This window comes from Penicillium citrinum, assembly GCF_028827155.1.
Source record: "Penicillium citrinum strain IBT 23319 chromosome Unknown utg000009l:1.0-4274883.0:1.0-4276374.0, whole genome shotgun sequence".
NCBI classification, from domain to species: domain Eukaryota; kingdom Fungi; phylum Ascomycota; class Eurotiomycetes; order Eurotiales; family Aspergillaceae; genus Penicillium; species Penicillium citrinum.
In genome coordinates, this window is record NW_026622694.1 from 1,250,307 (window position 1) to 1,270,049 (window position 19,743).

The 19,743-nt window shown below is 48.9% G+C and overlaps 10 protein-coding genes across 10 annotated transcripts; 7 read left to right on the plus strand and 3 right to left on the minus strand.

The window, feature by feature from the left end:
- Window positions 1-1,945: 1,945 nt before the first annotated feature.
- N7469_009936 (vWFA and PH domain-containing RING finger protein) lies at window positions 1,946-5,080 on the plus strand (the record flags this gene model as incomplete). Its single annotated transcript, XM_056648841.1, has 1 exon — window positions 1,946-5,080. One exon carries the CDS (start codon window positions 1,946-1,948, stop codon window positions 5,078-5,080), a length of 3,135 nt encoding a protein of 1,044 aa, XP_056495972.1.
- Window positions 5,081-5,133: 53 nt separating this feature from the next.
- Window positions 5,134-5,316, minus strand: N7469_009937 (uncharacterized protein; the record flags this gene model as incomplete). The annotated part of the gene is made up of 1 exon (XM_056648842.1): window positions 5,134-5,316. One exon carries the CDS (start codon window positions 5,314-5,316, stop codon window positions 5,134-5,136), a length of 183 nt encoding a protein of 60 aa, XP_056495973.1.
- An 827-nt stretch (window positions 5,317-6,143) lies between these two features.
- N7469_009938 (M48 family metallopeptidase) lies at window positions 6,144-7,458 on the plus strand (the record flags this gene model as incomplete). Its single annotated transcript, XM_056648843.1, has 3 exons — window positions 6,144-6,814; window positions 6,886-7,352; window positions 7,415-7,458. 3 exons carry the CDS (start codon window positions 6,144-6,146, stop codon window positions 7,456-7,458), a joined length of 1,182 nt encoding a protein of 393 aa, XP_056495974.1.
- Window positions 7,459-7,785: 327 nt separating this feature from the next.
- Window positions 7,786-9,743, plus strand: N7469_009939 (chaperonin-containing T-complex subunit CCT8; the record flags this gene model as incomplete). Its single annotated transcript, XM_056648844.1, has 3 exons — window positions 7,786-7,844; window positions 7,951-8,321; window positions 8,461-9,743. The coding sequence occupies 3 exons, from the start codon at window positions 7,786-7,788 to the stop codon at window positions 9,741-9,743; spliced, it is 1,713 nt and encodes a 570-aa protein (XP_056495975.1).
- A 508-nt stretch (window positions 9,744-10,251) lies between these two features.
- Window positions 10,252-10,937, plus strand: N7469_009940 (mitochondrial 54S ribosomal protein bL12m; the record flags this gene model as incomplete). The annotated part of the gene is made up of 2 exons (XM_056648845.1): window positions 10,252-10,482; window positions 10,605-10,937. 2 exons carry the CDS (start codon window positions 10,252-10,254, stop codon window positions 10,935-10,937), a joined length of 564 nt encoding a protein of 187 aa, XP_056495976.1.
- A 516-nt stretch (window positions 10,938-11,453) lies between these two features.
- On the plus strand, window positions 11,454-13,100 carry N7469_009941 (uncharacterized protein; the record flags this gene model as incomplete). The annotated part of the gene is made up of 2 exons (XM_056648846.1): window positions 11,454-11,967; window positions 12,055-13,100. 2 exons carry the CDS (start codon window positions 11,454-11,456, stop codon window positions 13,098-13,100), a joined length of 1,560 nt encoding a protein of 519 aa, XP_056495977.1.
- A 591-nt stretch (window positions 13,101-13,691) lies between these two features.
- yaf9 (YEATS domain-containing protein YAF9) lies at window positions 13,692-14,561 on the minus strand (the record flags this gene model as incomplete). The annotated part of the gene is made up of 3 exons (XM_056648847.1): window positions 13,692-14,368; window positions 14,433-14,457; window positions 14,529-14,561. 3 exons carry the CDS (start codon window positions 14,559-14,561, stop codon window positions 13,692-13,694), a joined length of 735 nt encoding a protein of 244 aa, XP_056495978.1.
- A 192-nt stretch (window positions 14,562-14,753) lies between these two features.
- horA (ubiquinone biosynthesis protein COQ11) lies at window positions 14,754-15,820 on the plus strand (the record flags this gene model as incomplete). Its single annotated transcript, XM_056648848.1, has 4 exons — window positions 14,754-14,799; window positions 14,869-14,923; window positions 14,983-15,323; window positions 15,399-15,820. 4 exons carry the CDS (start codon window positions 14,754-14,756, stop codon window positions 15,818-15,820), a joined length of 864 nt encoding a protein of 287 aa, XP_056495979.1.
- Window positions 15,821-16,004: 184 nt separating this feature from the next.
- Window positions 16,005-17,032, minus strand: N7469_009944 (pre-mRNA-splicing factor SYF2; the record flags this gene model as incomplete). The annotated part of the gene is made up of 3 exons (XM_056648849.1): window positions 16,005-16,052; window positions 16,112-16,747; window positions 16,835-17,032. The coding sequence occupies 3 exons, from the start codon at window positions 17,030-17,032 to the stop codon at window positions 16,005-16,007; spliced, it is 882 nt and encodes a 293-aa protein (XP_056495980.1).
- Window positions 17,033-17,294: 262 nt separating this feature from the next.
- On the plus strand, window positions 17,295-19,187 carry N7469_009945 (uncharacterized protein; the record flags this gene model as incomplete). The annotated part of the gene is made up of 1 exon (XM_056648850.1): window positions 17,295-19,187. The coding sequence occupies one exon, from the start codon at window positions 17,295-17,297 to the stop codon at window positions 19,185-19,187; it is 1,893 nt and encodes a 630-aa protein (XP_056495981.1).
- Between the last annotated feature and the right edge of the window lie 556 nt (window positions 19,188-19,743).

Sequence of the window (19,743 nt, forward strand, 5' to 3'; positions counted from 1 at the left end):
AAGTCCGGGAGTCCAATAAATCGGGTTACATTGATCAGAATTTACTAGTAGTCAAATACAAGATACACATAGCACAGTAGTATCTATGAATAACTAGATTAAGTAGATTAAGTAGATGAACTAGGTTAATTGACTGGGTAGAGTATGTGGCAAGATGAACGATGGAGCAGTTTCATAGGCATTCGACCGAACACCTGCCCGTTTGAGGCGAACCTGCGTGAAGTGGACACTGTCTAACCTTTTCTTAGCCATCAGATGCTTTATTATACTTCGAAATGGGGGGGTTTGGTTCAGTTGGTTCAGTTGGGTTCGAGGTTGGGTTGCTGCAGGCTACTGCATGGTGGAGGGGCGAAAAGAAGCAAGGGGGAGGGAATCCTGCGTGTCATCCACGTTTTTTTTTCTTTTCTTTTTTCATCTTTCAATTTTTTTTAGTTTTGATGGAATATTCTGTAATGCTTCTGTAGTCCCACGGAAATTCAGTCATTTCAGGGGACTCAATTCTAGAGTAACTAACTATTATGTACATGTACAGTATGTCCTCCGTAGAGCTGAAGTATGACTGGAGGATATGCCCTTGACCCACGGAAAAAGAACAATAGCACCGGCGGGCGTCCATGGGTCGCCCTGACTAGCGCAGCTGTTCGGCAGACTGGTGGATCTTGCGATCGTGTTGGATCGTCGTGACTTTTTTTTTTCTTTTTCCTTTTTCTTCTTTTTCTTTTTTTTTGGCTGTCTTTTTCTCCGAATTCTTAAATGATCTAGTCCTTTTTAGGGTACTCCTTTTCCACTACGGAGAGAGTACAGTATCATACAGTACTCCGTACTCCGTACAACTCTCCTTTCTCATCCTACGCTAGTACAGTATTGTACGATCTCCATTTGATTCATCTTATGAATTATTTCATATTATTCTCATTTATTCGATTTATTTGATTGATTTAACTTTTCTCGCGTCTTTCGTCCTTTTTCTTCTCCCTAATTTTTTCCCCACCTCCTCCTGGGCCTTTGGGAGAATTCATTCCCCCCTCAATGTGGAAACCCAGACTGTCACCCAGAACGGAGTCTAAGGGCAACGATTCACATCATCTTCATCTACCTGAAATTGCCTTCTTAGGTCGTTCCCGAAGGAATCACGGTATGTTATCGAACTCCATTACTATCCTGTATTGTATACTGGATACACTACAGTGTATACACTGTACTCCCTCTAGCATCAATATCATCACTCCTCCTCCTCCTCTTCAGCTTCATCGCATCTTCCTCTGCTCGGAACTCCTGATCTGAGACCATTGCATCGGTTCAAGATGGGATGTGCCCACTGACCTTAAACCTCCCTCCTCCACTTTGCCCCGTATCCTCCTTTCTTTTCCTTTTCTTTTCCCTTTCTTCTCTTTCTCTTTCTTCTCCTCTTCCACTCATCCTCCTCCACTCTCTCTCTCATATCCCCCCCCTACTACACACCCCCCCTGAGACGTTTCTTTCATCTTTCCAACTGCCTGTTTCATTCTACGATCGACATTTCTGTGACACGCCGACTACCCGATCATACATCGTCGTCTTTTTCTTGCGTCTCCCCGCAGAACTAACAACTCTTCCCCGGTGACGTACAGAATTTCAATCGCGGCCAGAGTCGCCATCTCGTTCCACGTCCGCCCTGCGCTCCTTTCGTTCTTTAACTCGTAGGCCTGACCGGCCTGACCGGCCTGAGAGCACTCTTTCCAATTACACTACCAATACATCGGCCACTTATACCAACAATTCCAATCACAACAATCACACTACTTCCAACACCTCAACCTCATATCGACCTCGGGCCCCGTCGACTTTAACAGATTCTATTTATTCCACTTCTACTACCGACCAGCCGGCCTGGCAGTCTTCCCTGTCTCATACCAATCGGTCTCGTGTCTCATTTAACTCGAGATCTGGTAGACAATCCGGCCAAATGGAAGTCGATCGTACTCGCAGTCGCCGGGAGAGGACGTTTGTTGGGAGTGAATGCGCCGTCTGTGAGGAACCGTTAGAGCATACCCTCCGCGGAGAGCGCATTCTCCAATTCTCATGCAGTCATGTGTCCCACGAAGCATGCTTCTACGAATATATTCGCGAATTCGACCCCCAATTTTGTCCAACATGTAATGCGCCATTGGGCTTAGACACAAGTCGAGGCGGTAATGTTCTGGATGTCGGTATGTGTCAAAACTCCCCCATTCCCATCCTCTTCGCTTCCCCCGCGGCTTCGGCCCTCGCTTCCCCCGCGGCTTCGGCCCTGACTAACTCGGGAATGCGACTAGAAAAAATAACCAACATTGTTCGCTCGGTAACTATGAGCGACAGTGCCACAGCTCGGAGCGTGACAACCCCAACCCCATGGGATCAACAATCCAGCCGTCGGGCTCCTAGTGAAGTAGGCAGCCGATACAATGGTCCGACCCAATCGACATTTAGTCGTCGAGACAGTCGCGATACCACGGGCCAACGGGAACGCGTGGAGCGGCTAACGGCAGTCTCGCATACCCCTTCCCGACAGCCTCATTCCCGCAATGGCAGTGCGGCAGGCTCCTCAGGCGACTATCACAACGATGGTGCGCATACAAGCAGTGGGCGTCGCCACGATTATGACGTCCAAGCAATGGAATCTGACCTCAGCCCTCGGCCTGGTGTCACCAAGAATCCTATTCCCGCCCCGATCGTAACTGTCCGCAGTGAGTTTCCCACGATGAACCGATCTCGCCAGCAACAATCCCTTACATGCTTGATCACGGTCGAGGTGCCCGAAGGCAACTGGCGCCCCGACGCGGAAGATCTCCGACACACCCCATCTGGCCAATCGCAACCCGATGAGCCTTTCTCTGCGCGAGGATTTGAAGGCTCACAAGACGCTCGGTCCATTCAATACGACAACGGGGAGAATTTGGATGAGGTCGCGGAAGAGTTGAGAAACCGGGTGGATAATTGGCATGGACTTGAATTCCAACGATTTGGCAAGCTTCGCCTACACGGGCAGATGAGAGTTGGCAAGGATCGGGAGTCATGGCAAGAATTGGAATGTTTTCTCTTTGGCGAGATGCTCATTTGCGTGAAGGAGAAGAGAGTTAATGACCCCCACCACCTTTACGATGATCAAAAGCCCAAGACACGGTGCACTTTGAAGGGTTCAATTCTGATCAAGAAGCACCTGAAATCCATCGAGTCTGCCTCTGACGAGCCTGTCCTCACACTCAACCTTTCTGTTAGCGAGTTGCCTTATTTCTACCTGCGGTTCCCGAATCGCAATCAACTGGAGATGTGGCGCCGTTCGCTGGTGGACTTGCATCCGGTCGAACATCTCTCTCGCCATAATGATTATGATATGGATAATTCAGGGACCGAGGAGGATGACTACCGCACGAGCCGTATTCAGCGACAGGCATCGATCAACTCTTCCTATGGCGCTGGCAAGTCCAACAACACTGCGATCACAGACTACACCAACCCTGACATGGAGACCCCATCAATTGATTCGTTCCATATTCCTCTCGATCTGGTCGTCGTTATACCCGTCTCTTCCTCCATGCAGGGCCTCAAAATTACACTTCTTCGCGATGCTTTGAAGTTCCTCGTGCAAAACTTGGGCTCTCGGGATCGCATGGGCTTGGTGACTTTTGGTTCCAGCGGTGGTGGTGTACCTCTGGTTGGCATGACCACCAAGACATGGGGTGGTTGGAACAAGATTCTGGACTCTATTCGGCCTGTTGGCCAGAAGAGTCTCCGCGCCGATGTGGTGGAGGGTGCTAATGTTGCCATGGACCTCTTGATGCAGCGCAAGTTTAACAATCCCGTGTCCACGATCCTTCTCATCAGCGACTCTTCGACGTCTGACCCGGAAAGTGTTGACTTTGTTGTGTCTCGTGCTGAGGCTGCGAAGGTCAGCATTCATTCATTCGGCCTCGGTTTGACGCATAAGCCGGATACAATGATTGAGCTGTCGACTCGTACTAAGGGTTCCTACCTCTATGTGAAGGATTGGATGATGCTGCGGGAATGTGTTGCTGGGTGCTTGGGTGCTCTGCAAACGACCTCTCATCAGAATGTCAAGTTGAAGCTCCGCTTGCCGGAGGGCTCGCCTGCCAAGTTTGTCAAAATCAGCGGTGCCCTACATACTACCAAGCGTGCTACCGGTAGGGACGCTGAAGCTGCATTGGGAGATCTTCGATTCGGCGATAAGCGGGATGTCCTGGTACAGCTGGTCATCCAACCAGATAATACCACCCAAGACAACATGCCTCAAGATCCCTGGGAAAGCCTCGTCTCAGGTTTGGAGGCCCTCGGTGGTGGTCTCGATGGGGATGAGCAGCGGGTTCTCAGCGTTGAGGAGGTACCGCTGATTCAAGCCGACCTCACCTATGGCGATCTCCTTCGCGACGGCCACCTCACACACTCGCCTCGTCCATCTCTTTTAGCCATAACCATGCTTCCTCCGAACCCGAAAGCAAAGGGCAATCGGCCCATGACACCTCCCATTCCACCCCACCCATCGATCGTCCAACGTCGCATGGAACTTCTCACATCCGACATGTTAACCCGAGCCTTAACCCTTGTCTCCCGCGGCCAAAACGACCGTGGCCAACATCTACTCAACGAAACAAGGAGTATCCTCAAGGGTCTCGGCAAAGGAGGTCTTCCACCATTACCACCCGGTGCAGCTTCTCGTTCCGGAACCAGCGACTCAGGTAGCCGCACCGAAACGCCCAACTCAAGCTCGCCCACACCATCTTCAACATTTGCCGAAAGCCATACGTCGTCTGTCTCGGATGCCAATACAATCACCCCCGCATCATCTGTAGATGCGCACACTATGGTCGCCTTGAACGCGGATCTTGACTCTGCTCTCGAATGGATCAATCACCCCGCTGTATTTGGTCGTGATTCTCGGAAAGCTGTGTTACAAAGTATTGGTGTTATCTCCTCTCAACGCGCTTATACGTACCGGACTCCTTCCGAGGCACATTGGGCTCAGCGTATTAGTGGTGTGCGGAGATTAACCGATAAATCTAAAGATTGGCGGGAAATGGGCGACGATGCTTTGACAGAGGAATGAGTATCTGCTTTTTGAGCAGTTCTCTTTCCCTTTGCCTTGCCTTGCCTTTGCATTTATACCTCTCTATCCCCTTGTCTCTCTATATCAAGCTGGTCATGACTCATGTCCTTATTCCTTTTCTCATCCTTGATCATACCCTTCTGTCTGCTACTCCCTTGCTCCTTGTCTCGTTTCAATTTTTTTTTCTTTCTTGCCTGCCATGATACCACTTTGTTCCCACCACGACTGCGCGGCATGATTCCAGGGGCTATTTGTTTTTGATGTGTTTCCGTTATGCCTGTGGGTTAACCGTGTTTATGCATCCGTCTCTGATTCTATTCTGTTTTGGTCTGGCTTTGGTGCGGTTAGGTCGTTTTTTCCCCCCCATTTTGGTATGCTACGTCTTCTCCTTTCAAAGTCTTTTTTCTCTTTTATATATCTCCTTGGTTCTACTGGTGACATTTATTCCCCCTTGGAAACGGAGATTCTTTTTTCCCCCGAAAATATCATGACTGGAACTTTTTGAATTTTGTTTATAACTCTATCCCCTTCTATCACTCACATTTTTTTTTCATAATTGATCCGCACCCTCTTGTGAATAATGACTGCATGTGTTTTACTTAATATAAGATCTGAGAATATCCCCTGAGTTGTGCTACCTACTTTATATTATACAATTAATTCGACTAATTTAGTTGAGCTTAGTAGGTAGACAGACCTGCTCGTAATCAGGACTTTGCTTGGACGCTGAAGGTGACCACATCGACAATACTGAATAACCCGCGTAAATTAGAGCTCTATCTAGATAAATGATGAATTTACATGGCTTAAAACTAGAATACAAATCCATTTTAACTTTATGTAGCATATACATTGCTGCCAGAATATTTCCGACGCAAGGTTCATCGAAGACTCTGGAATATTACCAGAGTAGACCATCCTAACGCCGGAAATGGGCAGCTTAACCCCGACTCAGTCAAAGCTCCGCCTCAACTTCCAAACCTAACTCACTCACTCATTCACTCACTCCTCACTCTTCGCAAAGTCCACAAACCCGCGACATATACACATACCCCAGCGCGAAATGAACACCTATACTCTCCGCGCTCTACGCGCAGCCCTCACAAAACCTGTCCCATCACCCTTGGGATTCCGAGGTATCTCACAGCAACACTCACGTCTTAGAACGACTTCAACACAAATACCCTCGAGATGGTTTACACAATCTAAAAACATATCCACCCCCAAAAAATTCACCCCTCTACGAAATCTCAACTCCCATTCCCGAAATACATCACCTTTCACCCCTCACATTCCAACCCGCCCATTCACATCCCATCCGCAAAACTCATACCGCGGACCAAACTATAACCGCTTCAACGGTAGCCGTTCCCAGGGTTCAGCTGGCGGCGCAATCTTCTACAGATTACTATCCGCCGCGAAACCAGGCCACTTTGTCCTGATAGGACTCGGTGTTTCGGGAATATATCTTTATAACACGGATGTGGTAGAGATGACGGGACGAAGAAGATTTAATTGTGTTTCTTTGGGGATGGAGTTGGAAATGGGGAAACAGAGTTATAGGGAAATTTTGGTTCAGGAGCGTGGGAAGGTATTACCGGATTATCATCCTTTGGTTAAATATGTTGATCGGGTACTTCAAAGACTTATTCCGGAAGCTCCTATTGAAGGGGCGGAATGGAAAGTTCATGTTATCAAGGATGATGGAATGGCTAATGCATTTGTTTTACCTGGGTATGTATATTTCTTGCCCTAACCTGATGCTATATTCTTGAAAACGAAAACGGAGCTGACGCATATTCTAGAGGGAAAGTTTTCGTTTATACGGGTATTTTACCGATTTGTCAAGACGAGGATGGTCTTGCTGCGGTATTGGGTCATGAAATCGCACATGTTGTTGCGAGACATCCAGCCGAACGAATGAGTAATAGTTTCCTGACGCTTGGAACTGTTTTTCTTGTCTCATTATTATTCGATGTTTCGGGACAGTTGTCTTCCATGTTGGTGAATTTGATGTGGAGTTTGCCTAATTCTCGGACTCAGGAGGCCGAGGCTGATAATATGGGCTTGATGATGATGTCTAAGGCTTGTTTTAATCCTGAAGCTGCTGTTGCTTTGTGGCATCGTATGCAGATGCAGGAGAAAGGTGCTCCGCCGCAGTTTATGTCGACTCATCCGTCTAGTTATAATCGGGAAGAGGCTATTCGGGGATGGCTTGAGAAGGCTGAGACGATTTATCAAGATAGTGGATGTAGTTCTATTGGGAAGTATAGTAAGTGATCCTTTTGCATGCTTTAATATGGATGGTTGTCATTGAAGCTGACTCTTTTATAGTGCCTAGCTTCCAGAATGCGTATCGGTCGAATAGTTCCTGGTGATCTGGACTCGCGGAGGGAATGTAATATACCCAACTCATGTGCAATAGTGTCATCATATACCAACATTTGTCTTCAATCAACTCTATTTTTTTTCAGTGAAATACCATATTACCATCAATTGCGCAATATCGACTGCTTTCTCTCTGGGTCTTTTGTATGTAGTCTTCATAGTACATATCGCTTTGCACGGCGGGGCGGTCAGTTGACCGCCCCGCGAACTGCAGCAAACCCACCACCAAAAATTCCCCGACACACCTTGACCATCGACATTCCCTTTCGAATCCCCCTGATAACCAGTCGTATCCTTCTCGGACGCGACCTTTCATAATGTCGTTATCCATCCCCGGGCCCTCCCAGCAGGGCCTCTTCAAGGCCGGGTACCAGAGGTAAGAAAAGCCCCCCTCTTCCCACCTCCTTATCTGGAGGGGGTAAAGAGTAAACTACCCCCCCAGCTCCTATACCAAGCTGCTAATCACAATCCCATCAATTCAGCCACGACGCCGAGGATGGAGCTGTCATTCGTAACATCGAGGCCTGCCAAGCTATCTCCGGCACTGTTCAGACTTCCCTGGGTCCTTACGGCCGCAACAAGATCGTCATCAACCACCTGCAGAAGATGATTCTGACCTCCGATGCTGCCACCATCCTCCGTGAACTGGATGTTGTTCATCCCGCTGCTAAGCTGCTGGTTATGGCGTCTCAGCAGCAGGATGCTGAGATGGGTGATGGCACGAACTTGGTTATTGTTCTGGCGGGAGAGTTGCTGAAGAAGGCGGAGGAGCTTATTCGCTTGGGATTGAAGACCAGTGATATTACTTCAGGGTACGAGAAGGCACAGAACTTTGCTCTGAAGGTTTTAGAGGGTATGTTTGGTCTTTTCTTCATTATTTTGGGCTCTGCGTGGCTATGGCGGCCGATTTTGAGGATAGGGGAGGCTAGACTCACGAACGGCTGTCTGCCCGGCTTTTATGAATTTTTGCTAATATATGCTTTTTGTGGTAGATCTCGAGGTCGATCGACTCAAGGAGATGCGTTCCACTACCGAACTCAGCAAGGCCCTTCGGACGGTCGTTGCTAGCAAGCAGTCTGGCACGGAAGATATTTTGGCGAACCTGGTTGCGGAGGCCGTTCTCGCTGTACTCCCCAAGAACCCCCTCAACTTCAACGTGGACAATGTACGTGTTGTTAAGATCATGGGTGGTAGCTTGGAGCAATCCAAGGTGGTGAAGGGTATGGTTTTCGGACGTGAACCGGATGGCATTGTGAAGCAGGCTCGCAAGGCCAAGGTCGGCGTTTTCAGCTGCCCCATTGATACTCAACAGACTGAGACTAAGGGTACTGTGCTACTCAAGAACGCCCAGGAGATGGTGGACTTCACCAAGGGCGAGGAGGAACGCCTGGAGACTGCCATCAAGGAGCTCTATGACTCTGGTCTCCGCGTCGTCGTTGCTGGCTCTACCGTCGGCGACCTTGCTATGCACTATCTCAACCGCTTTAACATTCTGGTCATCAAGATTCTCTCTAAGTTCGAGCTCCGCCGTCTGTGCCGCGTCGTCGGCGCTACCCCTCTGGCCCGTTTGGGCGCTCCCATGCCCGATGAGATGGGCACCGTTGACGTTGTCGAGACCACCGAGATCGGTGGTGACCGTGTCACCGTTTTCCGTCAAGAAGATGCCAGCTCCGCCACCCGCACATCCACAATCGTGCTGCGCGGTGCTACTCAGAATCACCTGGATGATGTCGAGCGTGCCATTGATGACGGCGTGAACGTCGTCAAAGCTATCACCAAGGACCCCCGTCTCGTCCCCGGTGCTGGTGCCACCGAAATTCAGCTCGTTGAGCGAATCTCTGCTTTCGCAGACAAGACCCCCGGTCTACCCCAGCACGCTATCCGCAAATTCGCCGAAGCCTTCGAGGTCGTTCCTCGCACCCTCGCCGAGTCTGCCGGTCTCGATGCCACCGATGTTCTCTCCCGCCTGTACACCGCACACCACCGTAACAACACGGATGCCCAGTCCGAAGGTGAGGAAGAAGGTAGCTCATCTGAGGAGGAAGAGCCCTACTGGACTACCGGTGTTGATTTGGAGGTTGGATCTGGATCCGGTGACGGCACCATCGATGCCGTCGACGAGGGTATTCTCGACTTGATGGCATCCAAGAGCTGGGCTATTCGTCTTGCTAGCGAGGCTGCTCGTACTGTTCTCAGCGTTGACCAAATCATCGTTGCTAGACAGGCTGGTGGGCCCAAACCCCCAGGCCCCAACCCTAACTGGGATGAGGATTAAATGTGATTATGAGGCTTCGGGACCGCTGGGACGTTGATAGATCTTCGTATGATATCACGAAAAAAAAGTCGGCTGTTGTGTATAGCAGAGTATGATAATACATCCCTTCAATTTGGTCAATTGCTTCTATGTAGCTGGATGTCAATGGTCTAAGCCGTCGACAGTCGGTAGTTCTGGTAACTTTTGTAGATACTGGTAAATTAATACATTTCCTCATTCTTTTACCGCAGCAAGATCTTGCAATGCAAAAAATCAAAAGCCAGCCTTTCAATATTTCAATTCCATGCTTGATGTCTCATTTGTATAGCTAGTGAATAGTTGGGTTGTTGACGGTTGTACACAGTACATGCTTACTAACCCATCACGTGATACTTAGATTTTCCCCGAAACTCTCACCATTCTTTTCGTCCGCATCGCGAATCGAGCTGTCTCCTACCAATTCCTTCCACCCCACGAGCATTCAATTGATTTTCGATCCGGAGTTATTAATTCCGCCCACGCCTTCGCCATGTCCTTCCCTATCCAGTCCGCAGCTCGCTGCGCCAGACAGCTGTCCGGCTCCGTCCGCCCATCCTCCCTGCGCATTGCGACCTCATACACAGCCCGCACACCCAGCACCCGACGATGGGAATCGACCGAGGCTGCTGCTGCCCCTGCCAACCCCAAGATCACACAAATTGTCGACCAGATCAGCACATTGACTCTGCTTGAGACTGCCGATCTTGTGTCCAGCTTGAAGGTGGGTTGAACCTGTCCGGGTGATTGATACGAAGTGATTTGGATTCTTATCTTCCAATTACCCTATCGAACCTTTCTGAAATAACCGAGAATGGTCAGTTACTAACTTTTGCATCTCTATAGACCCGCTTGAACATCCCCGATCTGCCTGTCGGTGGCTTTGCTATGGCCCCCGGAGCCGGCGCACCTGGCGCCGCTGCCCCCGTTGAGGAAGAAGAGGCTGCCCCCGCTGCTGCCGAGAAGACCCTGTTCAACCTGAAGCTCGAGTCTTTCGAGGCCGGCTCCAAGCCCAAGATCATCAAGGAGATCAAGAACATGCTCGGCTTGTCGTTGGTTGACAGCAAGAAGTTCGTCGAGTCTACCCCCAAGATCATGAAGGAGTCTGTGCCGAAGGAGGAGGCCGAGAAGATTATTGAGACTCTTAAGGGTCTGGGTGCTAAGGCCATCATGGAGTAAAATCAAAAGAAAAACAAGGAATTTGAATATGACTCCTGGGGAACAAGAAAAAAAAAATCGGACATCTTTGTTTGGGCCGGGGAATTTGGTGTCTTTAATTCCTTTTTCTCCTACTTGTTTCCCTTTTTATTCCCAAGGCCTTTTCTATTCCCCCCTTCTCCCTTTGAATGGCTTAAGCTGGTTGGTTTTGTGAAGACCTGAGCGTTGTTTGTTGGCCTGGGCGTGCGAGGGCAAATGTACATTATACGCATTTATTTTTTGTTTAGAGACCCGTCTGGTACAGAGGGTTTGTTTGATTAATTGATGCATTGAGCATGTTTCAATAGTATTTTCATCCAGGCTTTCATTACGTAGCATGGCATTTCCTTGTAAATCGGTGCTTTGGTCGAGGTAGAGTAGACTCGCTCTCGCCGTTAAAGCGGACTCGCCAATTCCTTACCTCCGCGATTTTCTCAACCTCCGCAACCTCCCAAACTCCACCGGCCTCCTCGCCCATTTCACCAGAATACAGCCACAATGTCGAGGTCAACGACCTCCCTGACACAATGGCTACAGCTGCGTAAGATAATTCACGCCAAAAGTCCGTCCGCGATTAGTTCTCGCACTCGCAGTCTACCCGCCTCGACACATGTCTCTCGGACAAACCAACATAATGCACCTGCACTAACGCGCTGTTTCCATACGACGGTTCCTCGAAGAGCTTCAAAGTCTGCACCCAGAGCGCCTCGAGCACCGGGAACTATCGAAAGAGAGAGAAAAGCTCAGTGGGAGGGACGTCGATCGGCGAAGATTGGAGTGAAAGGGCAACTTTTCCTTAAGTCCAAGATACAAAATAGCACTAAGAAGAGCATGGGGGAATGCTTGCAATTACATGAACAGATTGCAGGGACTGTCTACGATGCTGCTATTGCGAGTGGTGAAATACCAAAGGAAATTAGTTTCAAGACATATAACGATATTGGAGTGAAGTTGATCACGGCGGCATTCGAGCAAGATGCGACTGCGACTGCTGTCCGTGCTATTTCCGTCGGTATGTGCGAAACGCGTCTATTTTCAGTTTGTGCAAGATGGGGACTTGGCAATGAGTTGTGATAGAGTAAATTGCTAACGAGTGCAGATGTCGATGCTGTCTTTCGAATTGGACACTGCGTCGCGCTACCATTGGAAGAACCCATTCTTTCAGAATGGATTTTGTCATCTTGTGCTCAGGCAAAAGCCCGTTTACCGCTGGTAATTGCTGTTCATCGATCTACCATCAAAGAAAACATACCCGCGCGTTCAACATGGACAGCAGAGATTGAAAGACTGGCTCGAGAAGAATACCCACCAGCAATGCTTTTGCATGCGAATATTCTAGGTCGACGTGGTGAATATGATGCCGCTTTCAAATGGCTCGAGAAGAAGATCATTCCTCGAATTTCACCTACACGTCAACCACCGAGTATGTTTGCCAGTATTCAATTACGTGAAATCCTAGACTCGCCGCATCGAACTTTGGCTCTACTTCGTGCTTCGCACGATGAGCAATTCGGGTCGGTGGAAAGTCGCCAGAAGGCTGATGAAGCTATTCGCATTGCCGCGCTGGAATATAATGATTCTGCGGCATTAGCGGAGTATGCTTCTCTCATGATGAATGAGAATAATCTGGATATGTATGAGGAGTGTATGTGCAAAGCTGCGTCGGCAGGTAATTCAAAGGCTGCATTTTACTTGGGCAACTTCTATTATTTGACTTATCTCGGAAAATACGCTACTCGTGGGGAAAGAAATTCGAATCAGAATAGGTGGCCGCCAGCTTGGATGTCACGACTTTTGCGCTTGGATGATCCTGCGAAGTCCTCCTCATATTTGAACAAGTCTGTTGCCTACATTGCATCTTTCCTCAACAGGTCTCTGCCTCAGAAGGATTATGTCGAACTTGCGAAGGAGTGGTACAGTGTTGCGTTAGCGAAGGGAGAGAAGTCTGCGGCGTTCATGTTGGCACTTCTTATGCGTGAGACTGCTGTTTCCGCGCCGGAGAGGGAAGATGCTGGTATTCTTTTTGAAGTGGGGAGGCAAGATGATGATCTGGATTTGGTGAAGCCTATGGCAGAGCTTGAAAAGCATTGGTTTGATCCTGATTATGAGCCTACTCTGCCTAAGAAGTTCCTGGCTGTACGATAGCTCTGGGTGTGATATAAGAGAGGGATGTCAGCTCGAGCTGGACAGTGTATAGTGTATTATAGTTGCATGGGGTGGGTATACCAGATACAAATTGACACATTGTGTCTCTTTTGAACACCATGAGTTATCTAGTAATGGTTTTTATCGGTGTAACATTAGTAGTTTGAGGTTGAGATTTGACCATGATATTCAATTAAAGTCATCCGATGACAATGCCCATCTGTAGACATTGCAATTACTAAAAAAAAAAAAGAACATTGAAGGTCTTGCTACCAAGACACGATTGTAAGACCCCAAAAATACAGCATGATTTGGCACTATAGAACATGGTGTATGGGCCACGAAGCTCTGTTGGATCAAGGAGTATTCTCGCCCTTCCCTATCGACGATCATATCAATACAGTTGGTCTTATGAACAAGAGTCTGCCATCTGGAACAGTTTCGAAGCCGTGGTTGCGGGGCATTCTCGCCGCGACGGTTGCAGTATCAAATATGCACCAAGGGCATTAGCAGTGGTTGTTATTCAGGATGTTGATCAAATCCGGATGGCCTGTCCAATGTTGACATCGAAAAGCTTGGCGGACGATCATCTCATCTCTTCTTTGGCATTACAGGAACACCTTCAGTTTCCCTCAGTTCAGCCAGCTTCTTCTCCCTTTCGACCAAACGATCTTTCTCCTCCTTGATCATCTGCTCAACGGTCTTCGTAGCCTCAGACATTCGATCAAGCTCTTTTCCCTCCGTCGCCCGACTATACGGATTCTTTGGGGAATCACTTAATGGAATATCCGCCGTCCGAATAGCCTTTGCATTCTTCCCTTTACCTCTCGGTACTGAGCCTGCAGGTCCCCCGGTGAGGATCTCATAGAATGGTTCAATAGGCTCGTTGAAAATGACCTCCTCATAGTTCTGGCTAACGACAACTTCTCGGCGTTCCTTCATCCCTTCTGCATCGGGGCCGTAGGGATGTAGTTTCAAGCTGTGCCACAGTGTTTGTGGTTTCTCGTTGGATTCTGGGACAAAGTAGAGCTTGATTTGGATTTCAAATTCACCCCAACCTGTCTCAACAACTTCAAAAGGCGGCTGTTCAATCGTGCGCACATTCTGTGCATATGTCTCGTGGAGCTTGAATTGGACTTTCTTGAGCCAGTAGGAGATGTCTTCGTCGTTGATGCCTTTTACGAATACGCGCCATTGATGCGTGTGGTCCGTGGGCGCATTTGCGGGGCGCTTCTCAGGGTCGAAGAGTTGGGCTTCGCTGCCGAAAACTGGATACTTGTTAATTTGGATTGTTTGTAGGATAAGATATGATTTAATGTTATCGAGACATACTGAAAGGGCGGAATACTGAAACGCCCTATTTTGTGGTGTTAGTTAAGAATCCATGTCGAATACGGGATGTCTGTTTTCCAAAACACCATAACTCACTCTAACACGCTTGTTCCCAGTTGTAGAGGGCATAGTGAAGGACTTGACTGGGGGAGAGTCGCAAGTTGCGGAGGTGAGAGTCGCGCAAGGGCGGAAGTCACATTTGCGATGCACGTGACCATGACACCCAGAGCTTGCCAGTTAAATCATACTAATACCTATTGCTGAGCAACACAAGCTCTACCTAAATTCACAAACCTCAAATTCATACAACATTTGGACATAATGGCTGCTAAGAGGCTCGTTGTTGCTGGAGGAAGTGGTTTCTTAGGTTCGCATTATGTGCAAGAGCCGGAAAGCAGAGATGGCCGATAATCTCAATGCTAACTTTCTGCTTCAGGTTCCAGGATCTGCAAATCTGCAGCTGCACGAGGCTGGGAGGTCACTTCATTAAGGTATGAGGCTTTTTGCAACCAATTGATCGTTCATCTCTTCTAACGACTCTATCTCGTAGTCGTTCCGGTGAACCGCGGTGGGATGCCGTGACCGAATCCTCCGATCGTCCTAGCTGGGCAAGCTCTGTGGAATGGGCTAAGGCTGATCTGTTAAAGCCGGAGAGCTATAAGTCATTTCTGACTAATGCCTCGGCCGTTGTACACTCAATGGGAATTCTATTGGAAGCAGACTATAAGGGTGTGGTACAAGGCAGAGAACCAATTGTTAGCGGGCTACAGCGCGCCTTTAGTTCGTCAAAGCTGGGAAGCCAGAACCCTCTGACACGGCATGAAGGCGAGGCTTTGCAGCCTAAGGAGAGAGATGGCCAATTAACTTATGAACTAATGAATAGAGATTCCGGTATGTACCAGGCGAATTGTTGTGGTTGATTTCTAGATGCTTGAAGGCTGACCTATTACTATCGATGGAATACAGCTATCGCACTAGCTCAGGAATCTGTGAACGAGCATGTCCCAGCCTTCGTATACATCTCTGCTGCAGCAGGAGCACCCATACTTCCAGAAAGGTATATCACCACTAAACGAGAGGCCGAGGCAGCAATCACATCCAATCTTCCTGAGTTGCGGAGTATCTTCATGCGTCCCGGGTTCATGTATGACAGCAGCCGAAAGTTCACCCTGCCCATTGCATTGGGCGGCTTTGTCGCCTCGGAATTCAACACTTTGCTCGGAAATAGATTAGGATTTCTCGGTTCCATGGCTGAAAAGCCGCTGAAAGTCGACGTGGTGGGCGAAGCGGTGGTTGAGGCATTAGAAGATGAGTCAACAAACGGTGCAGTGGGAACAAAGCAGATCGAAGCGCTGGCAACAAAGGCCTGGAGAAAAACTATGCTCTAAGGCAGGACGCGGCTCGTTTTACAGGCCGTGCACCGGCCTCTCGTTCAATGTTGAAAATCGTGCGAACCGGCCAAGAATAACCACTGGTGACGAGGACTGTCTCGTGCAGGCACGACTCGAAAAACATCCAGCATGTACATTAGCTTTTTCTTTCTTTCCTCATTCTTTTTGTTTTCATGTGACATTAGATCATAGTGCCGCGCTCGAAACTGTCCCGAATTTCGGTGGTGTACTAAAAAAGGACGTTAGCGCCCCTAATCCATACACATCACAACTAAGTAGAAATCGTACCTTATTGTAGAAGCGTGACAGTTTCTGGTTGAACTGTTTGTTCTTCTCGTTGATGTAGGTCACATCTGCCTCCTCGTCTCCGCGACGCTCCTTACGCTTCTTCAAGCGAACCTCTTCAGCCTTGCGTAGATCGGTCACCAATCTGTCGACAGCAGCACGATCCGGTTTGTTGTCGGTAAACCCTACGCTGTCGGCAGTGGAGTAGAAGCTACCGTTCTTATCAACAGCAATCATCTCGCCATCCGCAGTCTCGACAATTTCCAGATCACCATTGGCAGCTGCCTTCTCAATAGCAGCCATCTTCTCCTTCTCATAAGCTTCTAGATTCGGCTGTAGCTCCCGCATTTGTCTGCTATAAACTTTTCGGGCGTCTTGGGTGTAATCTTGGAATGCGACATCGTCGCGATGGCGTTGCTTCTTTTCCAAACGGCGATCCCACTTTTCAGACTCATCCACGGTCCAATCCCAGGCTCTCTTGCGTTCAAAATCTTCGCCTGCCGCTTCCGTGTCCGCCTTAAGGAGGTTGTGAGAGGCGAACGCGTGTTTACGGGACAGATTATTCAGTAAGCCTGGGTCCGTTGCCAGACGCTGTGTCTCTGCTGCGGTTTCTTTCATGTTTCGTTCGGCACCTGATTTCTGTTGGAAAGTCAGTATTCTATTTCGAGTGATGTAAAGGATGGTCTACAAGACCACTCGCCTACACCAGTCGTAATAGTCACTTACCGCACGTGCTTGCAAAGCTTTAAATCTTTCCTTGCGCTCGCGTGCCCTCGCGGCAGCATCGTCGTCGCCGTCATCTTTCTTTTCGTCTGTAGGCGCCGATGCCGCAGGAGGATCTTGTGAAGGCTCCGCTTGCTGGGGCTTATCGGTGCCAGGCTCCTTCTCAGCAGCCACAGCATCTTGTTGTCGCGTTCTGGGCATGGTGATAGAAATCCAAAGGCCACTACAGAGTAGTTGTGACAGCAAAGTTCAATATAATGCCGAGGGGTGGTTGATAAGAAGCACTTACGGCAAGATTTCTGGCGGCGGTAAGATCATCGATAGACCAGCATTCACCGCTTTTAGCCACACCGCCCATGAACTGCCGCCCCAGACGGCTCCCTCACGGTGGCATCTCCACTTCCTCGTGGGTCAACCCGTCTCCGCGTTCCCATTGTTGACTCGAGGACAGCCAGTATTCACTATGGGGACTCCAATGCGATTGATACAAAGATCACACGGACAGTGGAATCGATCTAAACGTAATAAATGGTCTCGGAATGTCACAACTGTCGCTAATCCCCACAAGTTGTTCCTAGACCCATCGCCATTAGAATTACTGCAGGCCACGCTCTTGGGGTCGGTCACCTCCAAGACCAAGTGTCAAACTGATGCTGATCGAAATCGACAAATTCTTGACTTAATAGAGCCTCAATGGCAAGGTGGCTATCTACCCCCGCCCTTGTGGCATGCCCTCAAAGGAGTCTCTTCTACTGGCTTTAAAGAGGCTGAAGGCCGACTCAAATCAATTACGACTATATCTTCTCTTAAAGATGTGACAGAAAGATTGGTCATCGATGTCGATGGGGCAAGATCTTTGCAGTCTCAGTTACCTGGGATTATTTCGCGATGTCGGGGACAGCATTCATCTGCAGAACTTCTCTCGGTCTTTGGAGACATCATTGTGAGGCTACAGCGTCTAAAACTACCAATAAATAGCGACACCTACGGGCTCGGAATGGAACTTGCAGCCGAGAACCTGTCAAGTGTAGCATTTCATCGATTCTTCACGGGCTTCATCAGATCTCCCAAGGGGATACAAATCAGTCATCTGCACAATGTGATTCAGATACTATATGAAACCGTTCGCCAAGAACTATTTGAGAGTCCACATTACGATACGACGCATATTCTCGCTGAGATCACTGGAGAGTACGATGCTTTCTCAGAGAACGGAAATATTCGACTGCATGATTTTCTTTATTCCAAACTTGGAGGCAGCCAAGATGATTTTCACGCAGACTTAGCAACCTGGACCAACTACCTTTGTTTATTGTCTATCCTACAGAGTCGTGAGCCGTTGATCAGCTCATGGAAAGCTTTCATGAAGAGCTTCCGCAGTGAGACCAGTTCAAACTTACACTCTATGTATTCTGTCGTCCTGGCTTTGAGCCGGGTTGGGCGCTCAGAAACTGCTGCGAAGTTTTTGGAAGACATTTCAATACGTAACGGCGATAGCCTCCCCAGCTTGACGGAATTCCCACATGTTAGAGAGATTCTTAACGACTCAGTGCTTTGCCAAGTGCTGGTAGATATTGTCGGGAATCATGAATACGAAGCGCTACTCGAGTTGGCTGTTGGCGATATCGAACGGCGATTAGGATTGCAATGGGTGACTGCACAGCAATCGGAGATTGGCGCTCATTCGAGTATCACCCCGGGCTCACTATGGACTTCTTTTGAACATCAGCCTTTATTTACAATTGATGGCGACTGCGCTGGCTACGATAACCCGAGCCGACTCTTTTCCGAACTCGAAGTTTCGGGCTGCTCTCGTTCACCCGACCAATTGGGCCAAATTGCGGAACTACTTCATGAGCATGATGGGAGTGGGTTCGAAGTGACCTCACATAACCACTCCACAGGCGGCATCCCAAGGTTCAAATGGTGCCCTCAGCATTCGCCTATTGAATTCTCGCACTCTCAACTTCCAGTATCGTCCGACCGCACCGGAAAATGGACACCGACATCGCTTGGCCTGATATGGGCTCGTCCCCTAATCAATGGTATAGTCCAAGAAAGGGGGAAATCCTTCCATTTCATGCAACTTGGTTCACTGGACATGCAATACAACCCAAATGAGAGATGGCAGCCATCGGGCTATATCGTCGTCTGGGACCGTCAATTCGGCCATATGAATGCTCTCTTTGTTGGCACAGACCATGGCGTTATCGATCGCGGTCCCATGCCGTCAAATGCTCCATTTGGCACCATACTACGTATCCGACTCCCTCATATACCAGACTCCGAGCATTGGAGTTCTGCAGATCATTTCCATTTGGATCTGGATCCTAGTCTAGATCTATACTCTCGATAGTTTCTTTCACCTCCTTCTCTGCTCTGCATCTTAGTGTGTGGGGTCAAGACAAACTTAATGTATTCTCATTGAAAGGGCGTTGGGGCCAACCGATCATTAACGGTTGATCTCACATGTAGGAAAGCGATTTTGTATACTCGCATCATGATGAACAAGAGGCTTGTAGATCGAGTTCATTCAATGCCTCAACCCGACTTTCTCCCTCACTTCATTTTGCCTCGATTGACTTCCCTGCACACAACCCACTGTGGGACATGCTCGCTTCGGACTCCAACGGGGTTCAGATATGATCGTGAAGCCTAGTCAGCGCCTACTTGATTGGACCGGCAATTGTCATGATCAGCAGCGACGAATAAAACCCGGCAGTCCGGTACTGCATTCCTTCTAGTCATGTCTAGCAAGACGCCACAGATTTCTCTATCCTCGGTCATGCATCTCCGGCACGCACCCCGACTGCTTCCACCGTTCGTTGATCGCAGCTAACAAGGATCAATGGTGCGATCTTCACAAACTCTCGGTGACTGGCGCTCTATCTCAAAGGGTTGTGCATCAATGG